General features: G+C 53.8%; 2 protein-coding genes across 4 annotated transcripts in view; one reads left to right on the top strand and one right to left on the bottom strand.

Moving 5' to 3' along the window:
* ZSWIM7 (zinc finger SWIM-type containing 7) overlaps nt 1–6,714 on the top strand; it is a 13,436-nt gene extending 6,722 nt beyond the window's left edge. For all 3 annotated transcript variants that reach the window (XM_075439934.1, XM_075439933.1, XM_075439935.1), the window contains 3 exons: nt 147–249; nt 5,641–5,745; nt 6,337–6,714. In XM_075439934.1, coding sequence (XP_075296049.1) covers nt 147–249; nt 5,641–5,745; nt 6,337–6,513 — 385 coding nt within the window. In that variant the 3' untranslated portion in view covers nt 6,514–6,714. The remainder of the gene's footprint in view (nt 1–146; nt 250–5,640; nt 5,746–6,336) is intronic.
* Nucleotides 6,709–27,130, bottom strand: ADORA2B (adenosine A2b receptor). Its single transcript, XM_009945775.2, has 2 exons — nt 26,802–27,130; nt 6,709–11,135 (listed from the first exon to the last, which is right to left on the bottom strand). The coding sequence occupies exons 1-2, from the start codon at nt 27,128–27,130 to the stop codon at nt 10,442–10,444; spliced, it is 1,023 nt and encodes a 340-aa protein (XP_009944077.1). The 3' UTR covers nt 6,709–10,441.

Raw genomic sequence — 27,130 nt, 5'->3', positions numbered from 1 at the left:
GCCGTAAGTGGTGGGATTTTGAGAGGCAATGGGAACCTTTGACTACAGGCGTTCTGGACTCCATAGGGCTAAATCCTATGGATTAAGGCTAAGCCAGGTTGTCTCCTTATGTGGTGTGGCCTAACTAGAGACACATTCTCTTTCAGGCTGAAGTTCATATTTGGCCCATCTGCTGTCCCAGCTTTGGATCTGGTGGATCAGCGTTCTGTCACCCGAGTCATGTCGCCCAGCGGAAGGACTGCCTACCAGGTACACACTCCTCTTCAGTTTTACTTTCTGATGGTTTCCAGTTGACATGTGAGCCAGTGTTCCTAACTTGGAGAACATGGAAGGGGACTTGAATAAACACGGAGAGAATGTCAGTGTTTTACAAACTCCCGAAGCGATACTGGAGAGCAATAGCCACAGACTAGAATTAGAACAGCATGGTACACTACTGTTTTCTTGGTGGCTCCCAGCCAGTCAGAGACAATTTCGTATGTGTTTGTGGATATCATGGTCAGAAGGAAGTTTTCCAGGGACTGCTAATTTTGCTTTATTATTTTCATCCTATCCGGCAAAGGCAGTTCTTCCTTTTGACAAGCTGTGTGGAACAGAGTGTTATCTGCCATCACTGCATTTCTTTCCCCGTTGCGCTCCAAATCCTGTGTCCTGAACACTCTTGACCTCTGCTTGGCGATAGGATCCTTGCAGCCTGGGAGGAAGCAATGCAGGCCAAGTCCGTGGGTTTCATTCCAGTTCACTCTAGCCAAGTCTGTGAATCACAGAAATATCTTCATAAAATGGCATTTTAGAGAGAAGAGCTCACCTTAGCCCTAAAGACCAAACTCCTCATACCACACAGGATCAGAGATGGAGCTGAGGCTCATGAGGTGAAGAGAGGAGCCACTGGCTCTTCCTTCTGACTTTTCTGTGGTATGGACAATTCCTTGCTCTACTGTGCCACAGCACCAATGGCATCTCTGTCGGGGACAGGCTGTCCGTTCTGTGAGCCCTTGACCAGCTGCATCCAGCCCATGGGGTCACAGAGTCAGAGAGACACTGTGTGCTGGGCCCTAGCTAAGGCGGTGGGACCCTGTGCCCACAGGATTTTGGTGGAGAAGCACCCAATTCCTTCTACTTAGCACTACTAACCCCCTCAGCTAGCACAGCCCCCTCCGTTGCTGAACCTGGTGCTGTGCTTTATCACACACCAGAGAAGGAGGAATCTCTTTGCTCACCGCTGCAGCAGCCAAGAGGAACATTTCCAAATATCCTCCCTGCAAAGGGATTTGTCTCCTTCACTGGAGGTGCTGAGATGCTTTGGGGTCATCTAGGGTAAGAGAAGAGCAGTGAACCAGGCCTGGGTAATGACAAACACTTTTCAAATGTTCAGAGCTTGCATTGCTTGATTTGCACATGGAGTGTTTATCGCTTCTGGGGCCTTGGAGAGAACATCAGCCCCTCCAGGGAGGCATGATTCATCAACTCAAGAACATAGCCTTTGATTTTAGTTGGGGGCTTGCCTGTGGATATTTGGTAAAGCCTAAGAAGCCCTGCTTCCAGGACCCTTAGACAGCAGGTGCCTCACTAATTGAATGCTTAAAGGCTTTTTCCTTTTTTACTGTTGTTTGGATGCATATGCCACTGGGCAGAGAATGGTCGCATTCTCCTTGCAGAGCTTTGGCGAACCGTGCAGGCCAAGGCAGAGATTTGCAGGCTGGGATGCACAGTCTTGCCTTAGCACTCTTTTGTGTGAAGGATGACGGGGACTGCTTAGAGCCTCCGGTCTTCCCAGGGAGCCTAAATGGGTGCTCACAGCTTTTCTGCTGTGACAGAGTTATCTGCATCTTAAGAGGCCCAATATTCATCTCTTAGATGCAGGAAGCCTCATGAGACACAGAGGAGTTCAGAGAAGCATGGCGAGAGGGCTCTGGTGTGCTGGGTGCTGCCCTGACACCCTGTTCTGGTCTGAGCAGGGTCGTTGCTGAACAGTGCTGCCTCCAACTGCGTGTGCTGCAGCGAGGCAAGCACCCCTCCGCGCTGCCCAGTGGGAAAGAACCCAAGAACCCCTGGACAGGTAGGTCAGGACTCGTCACAAGGAGTTAGTGTAAGACAAGCCCAGCCTTCAGCCAGGCACTTTGTAGCGGATGGGGATGATGTGAGCGGGCCCCCTGCATCACCCAGGGTCTGTGCCTGTGTCCTCCTCGCAGACAGGCTGCAGGAAGCAGACCCTGCCTGCAGGTCCCTGTGTGCTTCTGAGCAGCATTCCTCTTCAGTGGAGCTTGAGTGCTGATTAAGGCCATGCTGATGAGTTCATTAACAGAGGAAGCTGAAGAGGTATTTTCTCTGGGGGTGTGAGGCTCATCCCATTGCGAAATTCTTCCTCAGCACAGCTGTCTGAGGTGCAGAAACAAAGAGCAGAGCCTCCTCTGAGACCGCTGGCTGGAGCAGTCACAGGAATACAATCTGGGGCAGTAGAACCCAAAACACTGAGTGGGATACTGCACGTCAGAGTAGCTGGGTAGCATCACTGGCTCTTCATTCACGTGTCTGTGTGGTGTAGACACGTATCCCAGCTGTGTGCCCTTCTCCCTCAGCAGAGAAGCATGCCCAGTGCCGTGGGGAGAGGGGGCCATCCATGGCTGCCTGGACACGTGCGCGGTCATCGCTTTCTCTTATTCCTCAGATAGTCAGCTCTGCCGTTTGCTTGCAGATGTGGTTGAACTGGAACGTGAGGTGGTGCTTTGACACAGCTGGACTGGAGAACTGTTCCCATGGAGGCTATGAGGCTGGTCCTATTGTGAAACTCCTTGGATCGTCATAGCCAAATCTGAGATGTTGATGCTTCACAGGCTGAAATGCTGTTTGCAGTCCATATCACCCAGTACATCTTAGGTACTGCTTCAGGGGAAAATGGCTCTGCTCAGACAGGCCCTAGGACTGCAGCCTGTAGTGCAGACAGCTCTTGCCCTCAGGAAATGAGGTGGGAGAAGAAAGAGCCCTTGGTCAAGTGAAAGCTATGATAGTTCATTTAATGGCTGGGCATTAATGCCATTGCTACTTAATAGAGGAGTAGCGCCAATGGGGTATTCAAGGGCTGATGTTACCTCAGAGTTGTTAAATTGTCCCAGAAGAGCTTGTATAATGTCTGCCTGTGCTGCAGACTAAAGCCAACCCTTGTAACTCCAGGTTAGGGCTAAATAAGACTTATCTGGTGCAGAGATGGTGAGTGCTGGCTGGTGGTGGAGCTGTGCTGGATTCCGTAGAAGTGTGAAGTGGTGAGCAGGCAGCAGCTGGGGCACCTATTTGCCACACCTGCGTTGCAGAAATGTTGTGAGCTGTGGGAGTGGAGCCAGTTAGCAGGGGGAGAGGCATTGCTTTAGCCCTGCTGCCAACTGTCACTTGCATTGCTCACATCCCGCACTTCTATTGGGTTCTTCTTTTTTATGTCTTTTTTAATTAATTTCCTAGAACTGTATGGCAGCCTGCCCGGCCGTGACGGACTTGAGCATCAGGTCCTGGCACAGACTGTGGTGCTGCCTAGCTGTATGCTGGTGGCAGCAGTAGCTGCCGTGGTGCCACAGCTGACCCTCCTGTGTCCCCACACGCTGGCAGGGACCCCACCACCAAGGTGATTTTTCCTCTCTGTGGAGCCAGCAAGTGCCTGGAGATGAAGGCAGCAGAAGCAAATCTCATAGCATCTCAGGGCCAAGAGAACACCCCAGTGCCTGGCTTGGCTGCAGCTGGTCAGAAACAGAGGCACCTTTTTCTCTGGGTTTTTGGATTTTAAATTCTGCCTTATTAGGCAGAAGCTGCATTCTTGCCATCTAGGTCAGGACAGAGGAACACTACACTCAGCCCAAATCTGGCAGTGTCTGTGACTTCCCCCCTTCCTCAAAGGAAAACACTTCTGAAGGAAAGGCACCATCGGAATACTTCATCTTGGAAAAAACAATCAAAGGGACTAGAGAAAAACAAACTTATCACAAGTGAAACAAACTCAGCCTGGAGTATAAGGAGGGCTCAGGGTAAAGGCCAGACTGAAAAAAGAATGGTTTACCCTGAAATAGGAACGTGAGTCTTGTGTCCTGAATGTGCTGGGACCAAGGGGGATTATGAGGCATAGGTGCTTCTGTGTGAGAGCTTAAACTTGTGGGCGTTACCTGTGGGGCGAGGGGTGCAGAGAGAGCGCAGGGGACAGGGGAGGGCTCCCCTTGCAAGTGCAGCTCTGGGCTGGGAGCGACAATTTCCTCTGGAAGGGCTGAGGAGTGCCAGGGGAGCAGCACTCTGCAGAGCTCCACTGGCTTTTTACGTTTTTTGTGTTTATCTTTGGATTTAGGCGTGCCGCAAACCCAAACAGATTCTAAAGCCTGCTATGGGAGAGGAGTGTGGTGTGGCGTCAGAGCCCGGGGGCTTGTGTGCAGGGGAGGTCACTGCTGGTGATTACGCCCATGCAAATCCCCACCGTTCTCTGGAATATCCAGGAAGAGTCAGTGCCAGCCGCTGAGGCCAGAGAGCTGACACAAAGCAATTGCTCTCGCTGTGGCAGATATGAGACACATCATGGCAAATACTCTCTGGTAATTGTGTTTTGGCCACGGGGTGCACTCAGTTTAGGCCTCAGAGCATTAGTGAAGTCCAGGCTATTGAGCGCAGGTTTCTGCTTAAAGTCTGCGAGTGTGTTCTGCTCCTGCAGACCCTTCCCTTGCAATATGACAGGGCAGAGCAGTTGGCTGCTTAAAGTAGTTTTTGTAAAGATATTGTCCAGTCTTGAAGAAATCAGAAGAGAAATAATCCATAGATTGTCTTTCCTATACCATGCAGTCGGCTCCAGCAGCTCACAGATTGCCCGTCAGCTTCTCCATGCTGGAAGCAAATGCTTCCCTCACCGGGCTGCCTGCCTCCTGTGCCCAGGGTGCAGAGGGAAGACGCCTCGGTACCAGCCTTGCAGAGGAAGAGCATGTGGGAAAAGGAGGCAGTGCTGTTCCCAAACCAGAGGCGGAGCAGGGAGGCTTCTTCTCTGGAGACTTCAACTTTGTTTATTCAGGCAAAACTGGATTCCAATAGCTGCAGCTGGTTTTGGGAACAGAACAGCAAGAGCCTCTGCAGCCTTCAGCCACTGGAGCTGGTTAGAAAAAGCCTCACCACGAGTGCTCATTGCTGCTCTCCTTCCATCCCCAGGCCCGAGGTGGCTCTGGATTCACAAATGGGCTTGCTGTGACAAGAGAGTCTTCATCATCTCCAGCTACCCTGTGTCTGCCAGCACTGGGGGAGGGAGCTCACTGGGGGGGCTGGCAGCTCGCTGTGCTGCCGGCTGTGGGAGCTCAGGGAGGGAGCTCGGTGCTACTGCCCTTCTCCTGATCGCTTAGCAGCAGACAAGTCACAGGAGCTGAGGTCTGCTGCAAGCACGGGAGCACGTACAGGAGCACTTCTGCACACGTAGGGCGAGAAGCGTGTGGAGAATGTCAGAAAGCTGAGGAGTTTCAAGCTTAGATGGGTCGCTGAAGTGTTTGGGGACACTTGTATCGTGGCACCTGGTTGCCAGGTGCATGCTGTGAGTCATTGTAGAGAGGACATCAGGCCAGATACAGGCTAAGAGAGAAATTAAAAGTGGATGCTGTCTCTGACTTCTGCTTTCTCTGACTGCTTTTGTTTCAGGTCCTTGGGAGCTCAGGCAAACTCTACACCTGCTACAGTTCCTGCCACTTCTGCACGTGTCCTGCTTTTGGTTTTACTGTGTTGCAGAAGAGCGAGAGTCTTCTGGTAAGTGGTCTGCCATAACTTGGGGCCAGGACAGGGAGCGGATGAGAAAGCTGTGCTCTGCTCGTTGAACCTGAGCAGCCTGAAGCTTCCAAGGGAGCAAACACATGAGCGTTGAGTTGGCCACGGAGTCTGTGTCTGACCCACTGCATAATCCGGCCTTTGGGAGTCGCAGTATTTGGGTGGAGCTAGGCCTTTCGAGGGCTAGGGAGGGCTTTTGTTCTTAATTTCTCTTTACTGTTCTGACTTTCAAGAGACGAATAATCCCTGGTCTCTTGGAACAAGAGCTGTTGCTGCTAATGGGATTGCCACATAGACTCTGGCTGATGAAGTGGTGTGGTTCACTGGTGCCAGTGAGGCAGGGCTCGGGGTAACCAGCTGGTCTGCTATTGTGGGGAGGGCATCAGGAGCCAGGAACACTTTGCTCTGTGTCAGATCCCTGTGTTACGTTATCCTGGTGGCAGAACTGACCAGGGGCAACTGGAGCACCAGTCTGTGCCAGGGCTTGGCATGCTAAGAGGCAACCATGTTCCTGGGAGGGGTGAGCACTTCATTAGACCTGTTCTGGCCAGGACTGATTTTTGTGGCTTCCAGATAGAGGGTGACATTCCTGCATTGCTCCTGCTGTCAACTTGGCTGTGCTATTGTTTGCAGTGCAAACATATACTCGCTGTCTACCTCAGTCAGGCTGTGGGAGCCTGCCAGGAACTGACTGTCTCTGAGGAGCAGCTCACAAGCATCTTACTGGCTGAGGAAGAGGATGAAGGATGAAGGACCTGGATCACATGCAGGTGTGCTTTCTGTGTACCCTCCCGGCTGTGTAGCCGGCATTTTTTGTAGCTGGCTGTCTGTAGCTGGCTGTCAAATGTTCATCGTGGCTGGTAGGTTTCTTCCTGTGCTGCAGCCAAGCATGACATGAATTAGCAGCCTTGCACTGACAGATTGATTAATTAATAAATGTTAAGAAACCTGTGTTGACTTCAGTTTCATTTATTTAGGCTATTCTTGGGATTTCTGAAGATGTTTGAACTAATCTGTGATATTGCGTGTTTGTGATGTGGGCATACAAACAGTCCAGCAGCTCTCTTAGTGATGCGTTAAACCTTCTTAACTCTGCTCGTGCTTTAACTAACCCCACCGCCCTTCCAGTGTGCCGGCGTGCCTTTGTGGAGTTGGCCTCTGACAGAGGGACGCTGTAGTGACTCTTTGCAGCTGGCTGCTCAGAGCAATTTCAGATTCATCATTGGTAAAGCCATACCAGGGATGAGGGCAGGGACCCCTCAGCACCTCGAGACTGAACAGGTCTGTGCTTCCCCTCTTTGGAAGCATCACTCTGCTTGCTGTGCTTTTAAACTGACCCATTGCAGAGAAGCTGTCCACCTCATGCTGGCTGTCCACATCAGACATGGGGGCAGGGAGACTGCTGCTCCCCCATTCCACGCACCAGCTGGTGAGCTGGGAACCAGCTCCCTCCAGCTCTGACGCTCCCTGCCCGTGCTCTGGGATTGGGCTCCTCCTCGAGTACAGCGTAGCCTCCTATGATAGACCATGTGAACGCAGCACCACAAGAAATAATGAGGCACAGGCTGAGCCAGGTTGTGTGGGTGTTAAGTTAAGCATTCTGTATGTAAATAACTGTTACTGCAAATACAAAATCTGAGCAACATGAGGAAAACACATCCATCCTACGTACAGCAGAGCAGTAATGAGTGACAGCTGAATAGCTACAGCTGCACTCGCTATAGAAAGTTCCTCTGCCATTTTCACTTCACATTTTTATAGAAACCTTCAGAGCTTTTTTTGGGGGGGTGAGGGAGGTGTCCTATTTTTATTTTGCCTTAAAATGACTTTGGCTCAGATCCACGAAGGCATTTAATGTGCCTAAAGGCCACAGTGACCGGGGCCGTAGTTAATAATGGCTAACAACCCGATGGCACAGTCATACTCGGGAAACACCACATCTGTCTGCAGGAATTCTGGCTCGTAAGAGGCGTGTGAAAGGTAGCGGCAGTGGATGCCGAGCTGTGGCGCAAGCTGCCACATAGGAGCAAGTGTTCTGGGACCCTCTCTCTGTATCGCAGCGCTGCGCGTTTCAGTCTAGAGCTTGGTTCATTTTCAGCCAGTGAGAGGGGAGAGATTGCCTTCTTTGTTGTGAGGATAAATGTGGCTCACACCCGCTCTGCAACACTGCCAGACCTGCAGGTGAAACCCTGCTTGTTTCCAGCCGTGGTTGACAGAAGGAACACAACCAACGATCATACAGAAGGGAAGGAATGAGAGGAGGAGAGAGTCAAACCCTGCCCAAATGGCGGGAGGTGGCTACAGGTGTTAGCTGCATGTTAAAGCAGGAACATGTGGGACAGTAGCTTTAACTCTTCAGATTCATCTTGGAAATGCCAGTATCGGAGATACCGAGCTGTAGCTAAATTTGGATGTTGCATAAACATGTCCAAACGCGTTCAGTGCTGCTGGTGATTCACCAAGGTTTGGGGCCGGCTCTTATGGCTGAGCTGCTGCACACAGGGCAGCGAAATCCATCTCGCCTCAGGAACCGTCCTCTGGCTGCATGGTACCCGCAGCTGCTGCCTGCAGGTCACGCCAGCTGGCACAGCAGATGCTGCAGGAACAGGATTGCTTCAGATCAGTTTTTCAGCTGGTTTTACACCGTATTTATCACTATAGACACCACAGAAATGAAACTCTTGGGGGGGTCTTCTATTACCTCCCTTTTAGTGCAACGCAGTTAAGAAAAATAGAAGGCTGATTTCTGTATGATTCAAGTACAATTTATCAGGGACAAACTGCTCCAGGCGTCACAGTCTGCCCACTGGACCTGTTCCTCAGGCGATGGCTGTTTAAACTTCCTTCCCTGCCATGGGGCTCTGAAAGGCCTGCTCCCCGTCTCTGCCTCCCCGCAGGAGTTACCACTGAGAGCCGAGAGCCACGTTTAATGCACCTCCTTGCACTCCAGCTCCTCACGGGTTGCATGGTGATGCTGCTGGCATGGAGTGCTTTGCAGAGAGCTGGTACCACTCCACCTCGCAGGGACCTTCAGGCAAGAGTCCTGTTTGTAAAAGGGCCACAACGTGATGGCAGGTCTGAACTAGCCAAGAACAGCTGTCTCTGCACCTCAATCGCCTTTTGGGCATGGAGGAGGGAGGCTGTTTGGTGTTTTTCTGCCTCCCCTCCCTGTTCCTCTCCATTGTGGAATGAAACTGCCCTGCAAGACAAAAGCCATGCTAGAAACACTAGGTCCTTCACAGCAGTGCACGTGCTGGCACGCAGTCTGGAGTAGTGGAGCTCGCACTTCAGAAATTAATGCACCGTTCTTCCTACTTTTGTCTAGTTTTGCATGTCACACTTAGTATGAAATGAGGCACAGTAATTACCAAGCTGTGGTTGCTGAGAGGTATTGACTTGCAGTGCAAATTAAGACTGCTCCGCTGCTGCGAGGGCTTTGTCCTTACGAAGGGCCAGGACGCCGAGGCTACCTGCAGAGGCCAGGCCAGCCAGTCTGCAGCGCGAGCCTCACCCCAAAGAGCTTGGCCAAAATCAGGTCGCAAGTCAAGGCATTCTGGTGCCCCAAGCAAATTAGCTCCCTCCCAGTCTCTTTTGCTACTGATGCAGGTCAGGATTAAAAAATAATTTAAAAAAAATCACCATTAGGAAAAAAAGCACTCACAGCTTCTGGGGGTTACTGGGCTACAGAGGAAGCCCAGCAAGACCGAGTTTTAGGAATCAGGAGACCTGCAGCATCCAGCTGCCACAGCTAAAAGCTGCACTTCTGGAAGCACTGCAAAGCTGTCAAGTCTTGACTTGGTAGCAAAACCCTGACTGTGGAGATCACGTCAGCGAGGGAGCGTCTGCACTACCTTGGTGACACTGACTCGGGCTACTAGGGCACTTCTGCCTTTCGCCGTTTGATAGCTGGAAGCAGATTTGAAATCAAACCTGAAGCATTGGTCTACACAATCCTGTAGACCAAAGTGATTCAAAGGTAATGAGACTGCTGTTCCAAAACTTCAGTCAACTCTTTTCTGCATTTTTTTTTTCCTCTTTCAGTAAGTAGAGCTTCCATACTGGGGCCAAAAATAGTTGGCCAGTTCTGATCTTGTTTTCCCATGAACACGGTTACATCCCTCAGAGCCTGGAACGCAGATTCAGTTTCACACCAGCAACTGGGCTAAGTAAGACCTTTTCCCATCGGAGAATACTAGCTGCATCAAACAATTGATGGAATAATTAGGGTATTACCAAAGTGCTGTCAAGTATGGACTTAAAGAACAACCCAAAACCAAACAACAAAATTATTACTCCTAAATGAATCACAAGATTTAAAAAATATAATAATAATTAAAATAAAGATCCTAGGACTTGACATGAGCAGCACAATTGGGGAAACACCCCCAGCAGGTGGGTCTTCCACAGTCAATGTCAGACCTGGAAAGGAAATACAATACGATCACCAGCACAATGCAACCTGGGTTTACAGTCGAGGGTGAGCTGCACTCAGTCTCCCCGGTCAGGTCATTCGTCTGGGGGGCACGATGTTAATTACAAAAATAAAACAAATACAGCTGCATAACTGCATAGTGGTCATCTCGGAGCACTCCTCTAGGAGTTAGCTGCAACTGTTCACGGAGGCACGGGGAAGGGTAGTGTCAGGGACCGCAAGACCCTGGGAGCAGGATGTGCAAGGTCATACGGTCACAGAGGCTACTGGGCAGTTAATGTTGGTGACAGTCAGGTGCTGGTTGTTGTCAGTGGTGCACTTGGGGAAGCTGTCCGTCTTACAGAGGATCTTGGAAATGATCTTGCGGAAGGTGTAGCGGAAGTCCCTGATCCTGTAGGCATAGATGATGGGATTGATGACAGAGTTGGCATGGGAGAGGATGATGGCCATATACATCACCCACTCAGGCTTGGATTTGGAGAAGTCCTCATGGAAGAGAGTGATGCAGTTCAAGATATGCAGGGGCAGCCAACAGAAGGCAAAAAGTCCTACAATGATGGCCAGAGACTTGGCTGCGTGGACCTCCTTCTGCAGCGTGGTCCTGGAGTTGCCCATCAGTTCGATCTGATGCAACTGTTTGCAGGCGACCATGAATATCTTAATGTAGATTCCCAGCATGATAACGAGCGGCAGCAGCACGCAGCCAAAGAAGTTGAAGTACACCATGTAGCTCATCGTTACCACATTCTCAAAGAGGCATGAGATGAAGCAGCCATGGTGCTCTGTCCCGGTGTCAGCCCCTGTCTCGTTGGTGGCGTTGGGACAACCACTCATGGCTTTATTCCAGCCCATAAGCGGAGTCAGTCCAATTCCAAAGGACAGGAGCCACAGCACAGCGATGAGTCCTCTTGCCCGCTTGCCAGTCACCAGACTGTTATACCTACAGCATCAAGAACAAAACCAAGATAGAGCCATTCTATAAATGAGCGCTTGTGAGTCCCCTGCAGTTAAAGTCATCGGCGTTTTGGCTAATGCCACAACAGCCCCACCTACACCCACACGAGAACCTCACCTCTGTGATCACTGAAGGGGTAAAAAACGTCTCACCTGTGCTCTACACCTATGCTAAGTGATTTGGGGATGTGATTCACTTACTATTCCTGAGAGGTGCTAAGCACTGCCCCTGCCCACAAACATCCTTCAGCAGGAGGTAAGGACTTGGAGTCTTAAAAAAGGCTTTATCATCCCGTGAGCCTAAACCACTAACTACGAGGAGGGCAAGCACAGAGGGAAGGCTCACTCTGTAACCACCAACTTATTCTCTCGCTTTAAGCATCCATTACTGGGCACGCCAGGGCACGTTGCTGGGCTACATGAACTTCTGGGCTGACTTATTACAGCTGAGACAATGCTGGCTCTCAATTCTAGACTGTAATGGGTAGCTAAAGACTTAACCAGCAGCACCACACACGTACAGCCTTCATACCGCAGACAGCTTGCTTCAGCTTGGGCTGCTCTGATGCCTGCAGCAATGCTGACTTTCACTGGAGATCGCAGAAGTCCCATAGTCCTGTCCCATGCTACCTCGTACGCTAAGGTGGGAAGTACACGTGTGTGGAAACCAGGGATCCTGCCAGTTTCCCAAACAGTGCAATTGCTGGTTTACACTTGCCAGACTGCAGCCCACGCGAACTTGTTGTGGCTGGGTAACAAACACCCTGAAAGACCTTTCTGAGCCAGCATCTGAAAGCAACTGCTAATGACAGATTGCTCAGGAGAGTCACGAGTTGGGGGTTGAGTCTCGCACCCAGGTGCAGAGCTGGGAGCCAGGGTCGCTGGGCTCTTCTCCCCATAGTTGATGTCCCTGCTTTGTGTGTCCTCCATTAGCAGTGCTGGTGCAGGCAGCTTCACTTAGCTCCCAGGGCTGTGCCTCCACTGCTCGTGCATGTCACCTGCCGGTTCTGTAGGACACACACCACCGAGACGTCCTGAAGCCACACATGGACTCCGACCTGCAGCTGCTGAAGCCATCAGTGGGGTTAAGCCATACAGTCGTGTGCAGCTGCTGCTCTCAAACGTTGCTTGTGCTCTGCTGACCCACCATAACTGGTTGTAAAGATCCAGATTTTTAAATAAATGCCTTCCTTGGGCACCCGCTGCTCCCATGTGTGTTACAAAGAAGCTCTGCGGTGGCCCAGGGACAAGCTGATGCAGTGCTGAGGGACGCAGCACACCTTTCCTAACCCCAGGGGCTGGGTGCCTTCATGGCCACGAGAACAAAGGTGCCCCTCCAGCCCCCAGATGCTCAGCAACGCAGGCAGAGCTGGAATCTAAAGCAGCAGAAGTCAAGCTGGTTTGGGTGCAACCAGAACAGGTGCCAACATCAAAGCATCACTCGGATCGCTCTTTGGAGATACGAAGTGCTCAGCGACTGCCAGAAAGACAACATGAGAAACCCATTACTGTCCTCTCCACGGCCAGTTAGCGTCTGCTGGCTGATACATGTTCCCCCCCTTCCCACACCCTTCTCTCAGCACTTGTTTATTCTGGCTTGGCTACCCTGCTCCTCCTTTCCTAAGAACGTTTGTTCTGATTTTCTTCCGGCCCGTGAGGCAGGGGAGGGTTTTATTCCCACAGAACCGCAGCTGTGCCTGTGAATCACACTGCGGTCGCCTCCGTGCGAGCCCTGTGTCCCTCTCCTCCTGCAAGCTACGAAGACAGGAGGGTAAGTGGGGGCCTGCCAGCATGAACTGGGCGGCAAAGATGGGCTGGGGGGAGCCCTCGTCTCCCTCTGCGAGGCTGCAGTGAGCCGGGCTCACTTCAGGCACGGCCGGGGCTGCCCGGGAGGGTGCGGGAGCAGCAGCCACGTTTAGGTGCTGCTGAACTGTGAGCAGACTCCATGGGATAGGTGTCTAAGGGCAGGTCCGGCCACCGAGGGGTTTCTGCTGCGCTTTTCTCTCATGATTACCAAGTCCCGCTGCTTCAGAAGATGAGAAATTATCAGACAGGGCATCAGTGAGGCCAAGCCCATTGCTTTCAAAACCCCGTGTTAAGTTTTCAGGAGCTGGCCTGGGGTTGTGGGACCTGAAAACGTTAAGATTTGATTCAGAGCAAGTTCCCAGAAATCCGATCTCTTGGCAAAGTCTGAGTCTCGAGCTACAACATTGGCCAAGCTCAGTCAGTGCTGTGGGAGCACCGGGAGCTGCCGCTGACCTACAGCTCTGCACGTGGGAAGCGAAAACCACAGCTCCTTGGCTTCTGCTATTCACGCTCAATTGATCTCTTCAGTCGTGTCTCTGCTCCCTTGCTCATGTCACATCCCCAAAACTGTTGTAGCGAGAAGGTGCAAAAGGGACCAAGGTTCAGACAGAGCCACTGAAGATGCTGAGCATTCTGTGCTGCTGAAGCGGGCTGTGCACAGGAACACAACCGGGGGCCGCCGCGCCGCTCCGGGCTGGTGACATTCGGTGCTGCCTCCCGCTGAAAACACACGGCCCCAAATAAGGCTTCGTCCGCCTGCTCTTCGCCTCAACTCTGCTGCACGGCTTGAAGGTTTACAAAACCAGCTAAGGAGCCACTTAATTTTCCAGTGGCTGTAAATGGTGGCATGTTTATTCTAGTGTTGCTCGCTCTCCCCCAGCACACGCAGCAGAGCTGCAGCCAGCACCATGTCTAAGCAGGGGCCCCTTCTGCGAGAAGGAGGAGATGGGAAAACGCGCTGCGGTCCAGCTCCGCAAGAGCCCGAGCTGGGCAGCGGGGAGGAGGTGGCAGTCATTCAGCTGCAGACAGTTATTCACAGTGAACAACGCACTCCTTAGATTAGTTCTTTGTTTTCGTGGGGCTGCATTGCAAATTCCTGCCAACATCTCTCTGTGCAGTGGGTTGATCCCGGGTGACGACGGTGGTCGCTGCCGTGACTGCAGAGATGGGTCTGTGCCAACGCCTGGTCGCTGAGCTCCAGCCAGCAGAGGCCAAGGTGAAATTGGGGATAGCTCGAGGCTCTGAAATTGTTCACTAACTACCTTGTTATTACCTTAATACACCTATTTGGTAGGACACTGTCTTAACAGAAGTTAAGCACATTCTTAAAAATGAAGAAGTGCATGGCTGTCACCAGCTCAAGGCATGAAGCCACTCGTTAGTGAGCCATCGCACACAGCTGCCCCCCCTCCCCCAAACCACCATTAAGAAAAGTAGGCACGGGCCGTGAGACGACGGAGACCCAAATTTTTTCCTAAGCTCTACAGAACATGATCAGACAGTGAGGAACCAACAGATTTCCACAGCTCTGAATGCTCCAGAAAATGCCTTCATTTTCTTTTAGGCTTAATATTGTTAGGCAAAAAGCTATTAAAGTAAATCTACTCACCTAAGTCTGCTCAATTAATGTATAACAAATATTGAATCTCCTCTAGATTTCTTCCCAGAGGCATCAGATGGTGCTTTAATGTAAATAAAAGCTGAATATTTTAAAATGATTTATTGAGATTAAATAACGTGGCAAGGCATTAGTTCCTTTTACACCACCAGGGAAAAATCTCTTTACAGGCATAATCATCATCCAGCAGCTAATTATCTCAGCTCCCACCCAGTGGACATGCTGCAGAAGCCCCAGTGCCATCCCCACTGCACCGCCATCGTCAGCCGATTCAGGTTCCTATTCTTCTGACGTACAGAACTACACGGTTGCCACCAGTGCAGCGCCACGGTCACACAGCCCGGGTCGCAGCGGGGCAAATACTTGAAGGGCAATTCAGCCGCTTTTACTGCAGGGCTCTGACCCTCTGGTGTTACGGTACGGAGGTGCCAGGCTGCTGGGTCTGTACCTGCTGTGCTGTCACCAAACCGGGCCAGCGGCAGAGGTGGGACGCAACACAGCTCTGCTGCTAAGGCTGGAGATGTCTCCTGAGCTGGCCCAGGGACTGCAGACGTGTCCTTCACCCAGAAGACATCACTGTCACCTGTGGGCCCTCGACTTTGGGCACGGCTCAGCGAGGTCTGCAGCTTTTCTGGAAGAGCATCATGGCAGCCACCACGGCACCCAAGCTGCCCGTTAGCGCAGAGGGCGGGAAGGCTGCAAGCTGAGGAGCTGCGTCAGCATTTGCCACCATGTGCTCATCGGCGCCATGGCGCAGGGTCGACCACGCAGCCCTTGCCCTGCCTGGGGGCAGGCAGGCAGGAGGTGACCCGTTTGACCATCACCTGCAGAGTGGCACGATCCCCTTACATTTGTTCACCATGGCAGCCCCGTTCCCAAAGTCCTTCCCTACCCTCCTGCTACTGGGCCACTGCTGGAGACACAAAAATGAGCCCCATCGTCTCTGCTGTGGCCCGCAGACCTGCAGCTGGTACCTGGCAAACACACTGTGGGTCCTGGCTCTTCAGACCTCTGCGGTCAGACATTCCCCTGCCCAGGCATTTTTGCTGTCCCCCCTCCTCGTTGGGTGCTGAGTAAAACCCCTGAGCCTGGCTGAGATGCACCTTCTGGAAACAAAAAGATGGTAGGAGAAATCCAACCCCCTCGGTCAGGCTTCATCTCGCCAGCAGCCCTCAAAAAGCTGCAGAGCTGCCAGGCTGTGCCTGCGAAAGCTGCACACGGACACCGGGTGCGTAAACGATTCTCTTCTGTGTGCAACGCAATGCTGAGGTCACAGCATTAACTTTCCCATCAGGAAAATTTTCTCTTGTGATGGAGCATCCCAGGCTTGCTTAGTCTGAACAAGGATTTTCTCTGCGGCCTTAACTGGGAAGCGCCAGGAGGGTCCCAACCCTTGTTCTGGCACCCTCGGTGCAGATGAGTGCAGGGGAGCGTGCTGGCTCAGGCACGGCGTAGCTCTAACCCTGCTTCGCAGCGCGGTCGGCCTCGCTCCACACGGTCCCGGGCAGGGGCGAGCCCGCGGCAGAGCTGTGGGTCAGCAGCAGCCACCCCGCCGTCCCTGCACCCCGGCCCGGGGTGCTGCGCTGCTCGAGGGGTTTGGCCCAGTTCTCCCCCTGCCAAGCCCCTGCGCAGGATCAGCCTGGATGAGCAGTTTCAGTGTTTGAACCCCAAACTCACAGGGATCATGCGCGGGGGTCACACGCGGTGGGATCAGTGGGGCGACGCAGGCGGGACGGCTGCGCAAGGGATGCTGCAGCCCGCTCGGGTCCTCCCTGCGCTCCCAGTGCCTCCCAGCTCCCAGACTGTGGAGGGAGCCCTGGGGACTGGTGCTCCCCACCGCCCTCCCTGCTTCCCTCCCCGTTTCGCCCCGTGCCCAGGCGGGCGGATGCAGGGAGGTGAGCAGATGAGAGTTTGCAGAGCTCGGACGCCGCAGGTGCTCCGATACAAACAAGCAGTGATAATTTATATGTTTCTATTTTAAGCGTGAAGGAAAATACACAGACCCCTCCATTCACAAGGGGAGGGAACAGTCTGGCTGCCAAGCACTGTATCCTTGTCATCTGCTTGCAGCTGTACTTCGCATCTTGCTCTTTTTTTCTTTTTTTTTGGAGTTATAACAGCATGAAACCAGCACCATTGCTGCCGTTGTGTTTGCTCCATGCACAGTCATGGAATGGAGATCACATCCCAGCTGAAATATCCTGGCAGGACATTTTAAATGAATCATAAATTGCACCTTAGAGGGGGAAAGAAAAAAAGAAAAAAAGAAAAAAAGAACGAAAGAATGAAAGAGGAAAAAAGGAAAAAAGGAAAAAAGGAAAAAAGGAAAAAAGGAAAAAAGGAAAAAAGGAAAAAAGGAAAAAAGGAAAAAAGGAAAAAAGGAACTGTGCTCTTTAACCAAGGAGTTGGCAGTGAGAAGGAGAAATCTGATTAGCGGTTGCGGTATCAGCCGAGGGAGCAGGACCTCTGCGCCTGTCCCTGTCCAGTTGTAGACAAATCACTTCCTCCCGCATCTCTCCCCGCTGTGCACAGGGGACCGCAGCAGCATCCCCCGCTCGCTCTCCCAGCCTTCCACTGGAGGGGTTCCTGCAGACACCCAGCACCCACGTCTCAGGTGAGCACCCAGGGGTTACTTGGCGGGGCAGGAGGCATCGCTCAGCCCCTCCGTTTCCGACTGCCTGGAGCACCGCTCCCACTGCCTGGTGCTTTCATGGGAAACCTGGGCGGCTGCAGCGGCTCGGCCCCGTGCACCCACCCAGCTCTGAACGCGGCTCACGGCCACCCTCAACCTGCCACGAAAAGCTGAACGGGAAGAAGGGAGCGCTCCCAGTGCTCCCAGTGCCGGGAGCACGCACCCAACGACAAGCACCCCACGCTGCGTAGGCAGCCCCGGGTAGCACCCGGTGAGTGCGACCAGCCCTGGCAGCACGGAGCCCGGCCGCAGGCTGCTGCTGAAGCCTTGTCTTCGAGAGGGGGGCCGGCTCGTGGGTGCTGCGCTGGGCTGAGACTGGGTGCTCGGGAGCCCAGCCTTGCCTTGGCTCCCGTCCTCACGGAGCGAGGAGGAACTGCTGGCCTCTGGTGCCGTCAGGTTCCCTCTCCTGCCAGAGGCAGCTGACCAGCAGGGCCGCAGGCTGCAAGGCTTCAGCTTTGGATGTGGAGGATCACTAACAGGCTGGAAAACTTTAGACTGGAAAAAAAGACTGGAAAGCTTTAACTTGCTTTGCTGGTGTGATATGGCATTTTCAGCCGTAGGCTGAAATAAAAACTAGAGGCTTTTGAACTAATCAGAGAAAACAAGGCCAGTGTGTGATCGGAGGCTGTCAGGGGCTGGGGCGGCCCCAGACCCATCGTACTGCGTGTTTGCTCTCTGAGAAACAATTCCACCTGGGAGCGGAGTCACGGAGAAGCAGACAGATATGAGGCAGAGCAAGAGGCACAAAGAGCAGCACAGCAACCGGGATGAAGCGGTTCTGGCTGAAGATGAGCCCTTGGGTGGACACTGGCCAGCTCTGCTCCCAGAGGAAAGCAGGGACGGGGAAATGTCTACCAGGCAGAAGTAAACCTGCTTGCAGCCCCAAGTTAACGGCTCCCCAGTTATGAAGACTCCAGATTACTCTTCCCAGGACAAAACCCGCTTGTGCTTCACACACAGGCGTAGCGATGCCTCTTGGGATGAGCAGGGGGTACGGAGGGGAGCGTTCCCCACCCCTGGGTGCCCGTTTGTGCTGGCGTGCCCCAGCCCACCGCACACAGGCTACAGCCACGCCAGGTCCTGCAGCCTGCGGGCTTGGACTATCGAGCGCCCGCAGGTTCAAAGCCCTCTCAGCAAGATATCCATCCCCATGTGCTTATCCCTCCCGCGAGCTCCTCCTTCCTCGGGGTGGAGGCAGAGCAGCTGGGAGAGCAAAGGCAGCCCCTTACAGTCCCCAGCTCCCGCCTCGCCCCAGTTTGTCCCCGCACACCCCTCCTGGCACCTCAGCCCTGGCACTGCCAGCACAGCGCGGGCTCAGGGCAGGGGAAGGGCCGGAGGGCATCGCGATTGCAGGACCAGGGACGTGGGAAGGCGAAACACAGCAGAGCACAGTTTTGGCCCGAAGCACCTCGCAAACGGCACGTGTTTGGGTCATCTGGAGGATTAAGAAGGGAAAGTGCAGCTCAGGCTGCTGCAAGGTGGGGAGCGGTGGGAGGGGGCTGCAGGGCTCTGTGCCTGCTGAGCACCGACAGCACCTGCGATGTGGATGTGGGAGTATTTTTCTCACCCGCAGGCTTTCACGGCAGCCTTCAGCCAGGCGGGAATTTGCATTCGCGACTCTCGTTTCTGTCCACAGAACCTGGCCCCAGCCAGCTCTCGCCTCTGACGGGGTGAGAAAAGGTGATTGAAAACTGAACTACGACACACGGTATGAGGGGGGCGCGGGGCGGGCTGCGGGCTCCCTGCCCACGCTGGGCAGCCCCACGTGCCTGCAGACACGCCTGATGCTGCCGGAGGTGCGCAGAGCCCCGGGGCCCAGGAAGGAAATGAGCTCAGCATGCCGCACGCCAGCTCTCGCACTCCGGCAATGCCAAAACGTAAGCAGCCGCCCCAAGAGGCCCATGTGCAGGCAGGGGTGTGCGATACCTGCCCGCCCTTCACGCTCCATAAGGTGTTTCTGAGTCCTGCAGCACAAAAACCAGGTTCTCCCCACCCAAGACTGAGCAGCCTCACCAGCCTGCAGCCCTCCCGAGCCCCTCCTCCAGCAGCACCCTCCCTCCAGGGCTCAGAAGCCCCCCATTATCTGCCTGAGGGTGCCTGGGGCTGAGAATTTTTGTCGTTCCAAACCTCCCAGAGCGGTCAGACCTCAGACGCGCAGCTCGCTGGCGGCTGGGTTAAAGGCGGCTGGTAGAGGTGAGATAGGAACTATGATTCACGCGAGCTGTTTGGGTGTGATCCTGCACGCAGAGCAGCGGTGCGACCGCTACCCCTCCCACACACCCGGTGCCGTGCTCCCTCAGATAACAGATACGGGTGAGAAGATGGCTGATCTCTGCTGCATCACTCTTTCTGTAATGAAACGGGTGCTGAAGCCCTTCCCAAAGGCCCCAAACCACTGGCCTCTCCATCCGTCAGCCCCAGCAAGTCGCTGCTCATCTGCCTTCCCCGCAGAGCCCTGACCGACCTTCCCCAGGGCTGGTGGATCTCGCGCGGGCAGCACCCAGCTGGGCAGCACCCACCCACCCGCACCCCGTCCCAGCGTGCTCCGGCAGCTCGAGGAGCCCGTCCTGTCCTCGCCTCCAGGTTCGAACCAGCTGGCGACACGACATCCAGCCCCTGCGTGCCAGCTACTCCACCGCAGCCCAGCGGGCAAACCTCATGGAAGAGACCGGCAGCTCCGAGCACGGGGTGGGGAGGACGTGGCCAACAGCCACCCCTACAGCACTGCGCTCCCGGGAACCGGGCACTGGGGTTTGGGTGGGAGGGAGGTGAGCGCCGTGGCGCGGAGTGATGGGTGCTGATGCTCCACACCACAAAGGGGTGCGGGCAGAGCCCCAGCTGCGTGGCACCGGTCCATCCGCACAGCCGGCTGCCGCAGGGACTGTGCTCTGTCCCTCATCCCCGGCGGGTCCAGCAGCTCCGATCACGGTGCTCAGTGACCGCTGGCTTTCCCAGTGCCATGCCAGTGCCCACATGGCACCAAAGGGTGAGCGTAGGGGCACAGACACACACCCACTGGTGTACGCACAGGTTATTTGTGGCCCATGCCCAGGCCCGATGGCAGCCATAGGATTAGGAGATAATCCGCTCTTTGGCACGTACAAATTCCCTGAGCCCATCGCCGGACTTCGCAAAGCCATGAGAGCCGATGGGGAGGGCAGAGGATGGACACATCTGTAGACACAGCTGGTGTCACCGATTCCTGGCATCCTGCGGACCAGCGCTATCTGTAACACAGCCCCAGGAGCCCCAGCACACCGTGACTGCCCGTCCCAGGCAAGCGCCAGGGCAGAACACTCCGAAAAGGCTCAGTTTTGAGGTCTGTGCGCATTGCGACGACAAACAGCAAGTTCATATAAATCCTAAGAACAAGCCCATTTAATCGTAAAATAAAACAGTTTGCTGTCATATCATTTTGTCTTAATATATTTTTCGCGGATAGGTCAAAGGGTCTTACTTCTGGAGCAAAAATCTGCTAGATTTCAAAAATTGCTTTTTTTCCATCTAAAAATTAACCTGTAATTTTTAACAGATTGAGTTGACCAAGACTGAAAAAAGCTCCCAAACCCAAAGCTCTGGGTCCTGGCTCAGCCCAGAGATCGGTGCCCTCAGCTGAGAGCCTGGACAGGAGGCTTTCAGCTGCCGCTCCCTGACATCCCTGCTAGCCCCCAGCTTCTGCAGGAGCTGCCTCAGGGTCTCAAAGACAATTAATTCCCTTCCTGATAGGTTTTTGCTTTTTGGGAGGGAAGTGACCCCTGAGATCTGGGCTCCCCAGTTCAAGAAAGATGAGGAGCTACTGGAGAGAGTCCAACGGAGGGCTACAAGGATGGTGAGGGGACTGGAGCATCTCTCCTGTGAGGAAAGGCTGAGGGAGCTGGGCTTGTTCAGCCTGGAGAAGAGAAGGCTGCGAGGGGACCTTATCAATGCTTATAAATATCTCAAGGGTGGGTGTCAGGAGGATGGGGCCAGACTCTGTTCAGTGGTGCCCAGTGACAGGACAAGGGGCAACGGGCACAAACTGAAGCAGAGGAAGTTCCGTCTGAACATGAGGAAGAACTTCTTCCCTCTGAGGGTGATGGAGCCCTGGCACAGGCTGCCCAGGGAGGCTGTGGAGTCTCCTTCTCTGGAGATATTCCAGACTCGCCTGGACGCGGTGCTGTGCAGCCTGCTCTGGGTGACCCTGCTTGGGCAGGGGGTTGGACTGGGTGACCCACAGCCATCCCTTCCAACCCCTACCATGCTGTGATTCTGTGAGATAGGGGAAAAATATAAAAATTTGAGACAGGAACTTGAAGGAAACCAGGCTGCTCACAACTAAAAATAGCTGCGATTTCCCCCCGCCCCGGTTTATGGCCGTGAGGGCACACACAACTATTCCTCATTTTTTTATTGTGCTTCTATGTTCAGAGTCCACTGCATCCAATGCCTGGAGCGAGCGGCAGCCCTGCAAGGCCCACAGCCAGGCGAGCAGGCACTGCCAGCCCCCGGCTGCAGCACGAAACCCCCCTATGTTCTGCCCAAGTCGAGCTCAGCCGACACAAACTTCCTTACAGATGCGACAGCTCGGTTGCTCAAGCCACCACACCAGCCCTCCTGCCCGCAGCACTCGGCACGTTTGCCAGGTTTGCTGCGTGTTAAGTTTGTTAATTGATGGCACCCTTGGCCAGGAGCAGGCGTCTGGTGGACAGGGGAGACAGAGCAGCCACCGCTCCGGAATAATGATGCCTCCCGTGCTGCTCGGGTCTCAGGGTCGGGCATCGCATGCGTGAGCCGCACATGACCAGCTGTGAGTTCAGGTGAAGGGCAACGCAAGGATTTCCCTTCAGAAAGGAAATGAAGCAAGAGCAGTAGAAGGAAGCTCAGCTGCAACTCTGTGCGTCATTGAAGCCTAGATGGCACACAGAAAATGGCAGGAGAACATCAAGGCTCTGAAGAGGATTTTCTCTCCTCCCCAGTGGCTCCAGCCCTCCCTCCTGCCATAAATACCCATCAGTTTGCTTTGCTGAGGAACAAGCTGGGAGCTGAAAGGAATCCAGAACAATTCTTTCCTGGAGAACAGAGGGAACCCACTCCTCTGCAGCAGCAGAGCACAGCAAGGGCAGGCAACCGTAAAGCATCAGCCAACCCACCTCACGAAAGGGCACCGCAGAGCTATAAGGACCATAAAAGAGCAACAACGATCCAAATGGAATTTGTCCCCATGACAAGGAAAGGAGCTGGGCTGTTGCCTTCATCACATCAAAGACCAGAAGGGCAGCACCAGCAGCAGATCCGCACACCACCACGAACGGATGGGGATCCAAGCGTGGGTGCTCTGGCTACAGCGAGGGCTCAGCAAGGTGCAGGCAGGGACAGCGCATGGTCACGGGTGTCCTGTTCTAGTTCATGGCAAAGCTGCCCGGGAACAACGGTCCTGCACTTCTGCCAGGGGCAGAATTGAAGACGGGAGAGAACTAAATCCAGGGAGGGAGAACAAGCACCAGACCAGCTCCGATCCCATGGAGCTGGGTGAATTTCCCCTTGGCAGGTCTCAGCTGGGGTGTTTGCCAGGCAGGCAGCAGCAGCACAACGTTCACTGTCCCGCAGGAGACTGCCAGCCGGACCAGGGCACACACAGCGTGGTGCTGTACAGCAACCATTCTCCTTTTGCTCGTTAAATACAGATACCCTGCTCCTTCCCTGTCACATTTGTTTCAGACTTCTATCCATACCTACAATTATTAGCCATGCCAAAGGATTTTGGTTAATGCAAATAAAAGGGAAAGATTTTATTCCACCTACAAATCTTCTTTGGCTCGCAGCTGTGGGGCTGTGGGGTGAAATCCGGCCAGCGAGCGAAAGCCTAGCACCGCCCTTGTGCCAAAGGCTCTGCCAGACGGATTTACTGCTGCTGAGAGATGCTCCATTGCCTGGCTGTGACATCCTGCTTGGAGGAAGCGCTGTCGGGGAGCGAGATTTTGGGCAGGGGGGGTCAGGCTGGCAGATGGGAGCAGGGACGGTGCTGTGGGCCTGGGGGGCACAGGGATGGGCACAGGGATGGGCGACAGCGCTGCCCCTTCAGAAGCACCGGGGTGCAGGAGGGGTGTGGGAAGCCAGGCAGGGTCACAGCGCGCTCGAGGACAAGAAGCTGCATCCTGGTGCGCTGGCCAGGGGAGCCGGGACCCGGGGCAGGGCTCAGAGCCACAGCTGCACGAGCGGGGCCGTGGGGTGGGGGCTTCTCCACAAACAGCAAATGTGTCAGAAACAAACAAACAAAAGGAGAGTTTCAAGGGACAAAAAGAATTCATGGCTTCAAGTCAAATTCAGCAAATATTTTTAGCCAGAAGAGGGAGGGTTCCAGAACACCACTTCCAAATGTTACAAGATTTTTGTTCTGCAGTCGTCTGGATGAGAAGTTGTTAGTTCCTCTCCAGGCAGGATGCCTCCATTTCACAAGGCAGCACAGAACATCGGAAGGGTTAAGCAACGCCAACAAAAATCTGCCAGGTTGGTCGGGATCACTTTGTTTCACTGAAATCTCCAGACATTGCTCTTTCAGTTTGACTGAAACAATTTTCCTCTTCCCCACGGGATTTTTTGGTTCAGCCACAGAACTGAAAAATCCATTATTGGCCTGGCTGTAATGCAAACTGCTCCTGCACACCCCCAGCCTGCAGGCCCACCCAGCCTCTAGTGTGCTTAAACAGCCCTGAAATAGCATGAAATAATACGGCACACGCAGCTCTCCGGGTCCCTGCAGAGCTTCCACAGGGAGCTGGTGGTGGACTGGATGCGACAGGGACACTGCTTTGCTCTGCGACAACTGTGCCATTTATTATAATCGTGAGGTATGGGCGGGTACAAATAATTTCCTTCAGTGTTTCATACTTCATGGCCTGTTATCAGCCTCTGCGCTCGTCTCCAGAATGAGCGTTTTAGTGAGAAAAACTTTTCCTAAGGTCTGCGTTCCTGCAAATGGATGCCCAGCTTTCCCTTTCCGCGGCGCAAACCTCCTCCCAGCAATGGCGCGCGCGTCTGCCTAGAGCGGGTGGATGGGCAAGGTCCTCGCCCCTCGCCGCTGGCAGCACTGCGAAGCGTCTCAGGAATAACGATGCTGAGGAGACATCTCTAATTAAGCCTTGGCTGGACAAGCCCAGTGCAGTAGACAAGTGTTTCGCCAGCGTAGTTTTATAACCTCCTCTGTCCTCTTTTGATCTTGGCTGCACAAATAAAATCAGCCTTTCAGTACCAGTCCCGAAACCTCCCATTGCCGAAGGAATGCTCTGTCCCTTACCCTGCACTCGTAGCACTGAGCAACCTCCCCTCCTTTCAAAGTGGTTTTATTCACTGGCCACCTCTCAGAGCAACGAAATCGGCCTCAGCGCTAAGACCAAGTTTAATCCAGACTTCACACCTCAGACCAGCCTAGGATGGGACTCTGCATCTCCATTCACAGCTGATGGGGCTGTGTGTGTCCAGCTAGGGAGCACCCCTAGGAATAAAGATCTTTGTGCAAATGGAATAAAAGACTCGGAGACTCAGCCTAAGACGGGGTGAAAAAGCAGTGTTGGGAAAGGATCCCACAGCAAGGCAAAACTGCCCTGGGATTTCATCCCACACAGGTGTATGAACCAACCTCCTGGAGAGTCAAGGAAACCTGCTGGAGACCAGGACTGGGAAAAAAAAAAAGAAATGAGAGAGAGGAGGAGTGGAGGAAACACTTGCTATTCTGTCAGTTGGCAAAACCATTTCCCTTCTGCAACCACTGACATGATCCCCTTGGAGCCCTTCTGATCAGCTGCTCCTGCCTCAGATTCCAGCCGAGCAGAAACCGATCTCGTAAGATTCAACGTCCTCAGCCAAGCGCTGCGAAAAGCACTCGGGTACAAAGGAAGAGAGCCATGATTAACAGCCCATGCTTGAGCAGCTTGCTTGTGGCGGGTGGGGTGATTAAACTGAAACTTCAAAACACCCGACCTGCTCCCACAGCTGCTGCTGTGCCGCTAGCCCCCAGCCCGAGCAAGCCCCGGACGAACGAATGAAAAAGGCACCAAAGCATCACCCGGAGCCAGCGCGCGCCCCAAGCCCAGCCGGGTGGCCGGGACCATGAGCAGCCAGTTCCAGAGATGCCAGCAGCAACCTGGACCGCTCTGCTCCTGCTCCCTCCTGCGCAGACGAGGGCTGCGGCTCGGCTCCCGCTTACTCTACGGCTTGTGGAATTTCCCTGCTCCGTGCTCCGATGACACACGCAGCCACTCAGCTTACATGCACTTCCACTACCAGTTTTTGTCATCTGCCTGATGACTAATTAGTGTTTGCTCAACGTATGGGAGCTTTGCAGTGCAAGGTGCCAGAACGGGGTGAAGGGGGGGGGGTTAAAGTAATTCTAGCATGAATTAATCTCTCGTGCAAGGGAGATACCAGATGTGAGCAGAAGGTAGGAAAGCTGCAGCTTAGGGAGTTCAGCTGAGGTCCCTACTCCAAATCCGCCCTGCTCCCCCACAGCCTCCGCTTCTGCCCAGTCCCCTGAGCAGCCGGGACTCCCCAGCGTGGCTTGGTCGATGGCTTATTCTCAGGGAGGGACAACAGAGACGCGGAGGAGACCGAGACTAATGGACTGAGGTCATTTGTAACGTGGAGCCGGGGTCTGGTGCTCTTAAGCTGAAGGAAGCTGCTGCACCAGCTCAGTGCTGAAGAGCCTGTAAAATCTCTTCAACACACTTTGCCCCACTCTGCTGCACCATCCCACGAATCAGAAGGAAACCAGTTTATGGCTTTGATACTGTGCTTGGATGAAAGGCTGAACTGGAAAGTTCTGCTGTATGAATCCTTTCTCCTTCCCTCTGCTCCTCTCACAGTGCACGCACAGAGCCGACACCTTCTGACGCTTGCTGACCTACAGACTCGCTCGCGGTAAGCACTCAGAAGGAAAAGGCACTGAAATACGGTTTCAGCACTTGTAGATGCAACAAATTGCACTTTCGGTTCTTTCATTAGGTCCCTCTCAACACTGAAAGTCAGCCCAGTTTGACTCTCATCCTAGCTGAAAAGGTGAAGTAGGTAGAGAGTCATATTCACATCTATTTAAGATGACTTTCAGCCTTTCTGAAAGTATCATGACCTGAGCTCAGGAAGAGACAAGACAGAACAGCCTGCAAAACCGCTTCGCTGATAGGCTGGAAAGCAGAAGAAAGCGTGGTTGCTCCTATGTTTGTTTAATTACCTGGGAGATACCGAGACACCACAGTAATGGGGGCTGTATAAATACCTACATAGATTAGCTATGCCGAGCTCCCCCCAGCAGCCACTGACCCTCCCAAGCCAAGCACCCTCCCGAAACTGAGCTCCCAGGCGGGTTTTGAAGTCAGAGGCAGGACACTGAAAACCCGATCCCAGTCCTGCAGCGAGTGAGAGCAAAATCTCTGGTGTTTTCGTCACCACCCGCAAGCAGCAAACCTCTCACGGCAACACGAGACGTTCCCGCACGCTAAGGCAAGGAAGGTCACAGCCTGGGCTGTCGGGGAACGCGGCTGCCTGCGTCCGCTCCAGTCTCTTACCTCAGTGGGATCTTAATAGCCAGGTACCGGTCGATGGCCACCGCCAGCAAGCTGAAAATGGAGCTCTGGGTCAGCACCAGCACGAAGCAGGCGAAGAAGAGGCAGCTGTGAAAATCCACTTGGAACCCGATGCTGATAGTGATAGCGAAAGGGATGGCCAACAAACCCACGGCGATGTCGGCCACTGCCAGCGACACCAGGAAATAGTTGGTCGCGTTCTTCAAGGTGCTGTTGATGGCCACGGCCCAGCAGACCAGGACGTTGCCGGCGATGGACAGCACAGCGATGATCAGCTCCAGGACGATGTAGGTGGTTTTCAGCGTGTCCAT

This window comes from Opisthocomus hoazin, chromosome 20 (assembly GCF_030867145.1).
Source record: "Opisthocomus hoazin isolate bOpiHoa1 chromosome 20, bOpiHoa1.hap1, whole genome shotgun sequence".
NCBI lineage: Eukaryota > Metazoa > Chordata > Aves > Opisthocomiformes > Opisthocomidae > Opisthocomus > Opisthocomus hoazin.
This window is presented reverse-complemented; position numbering and strand designations above follow the sequence as displayed.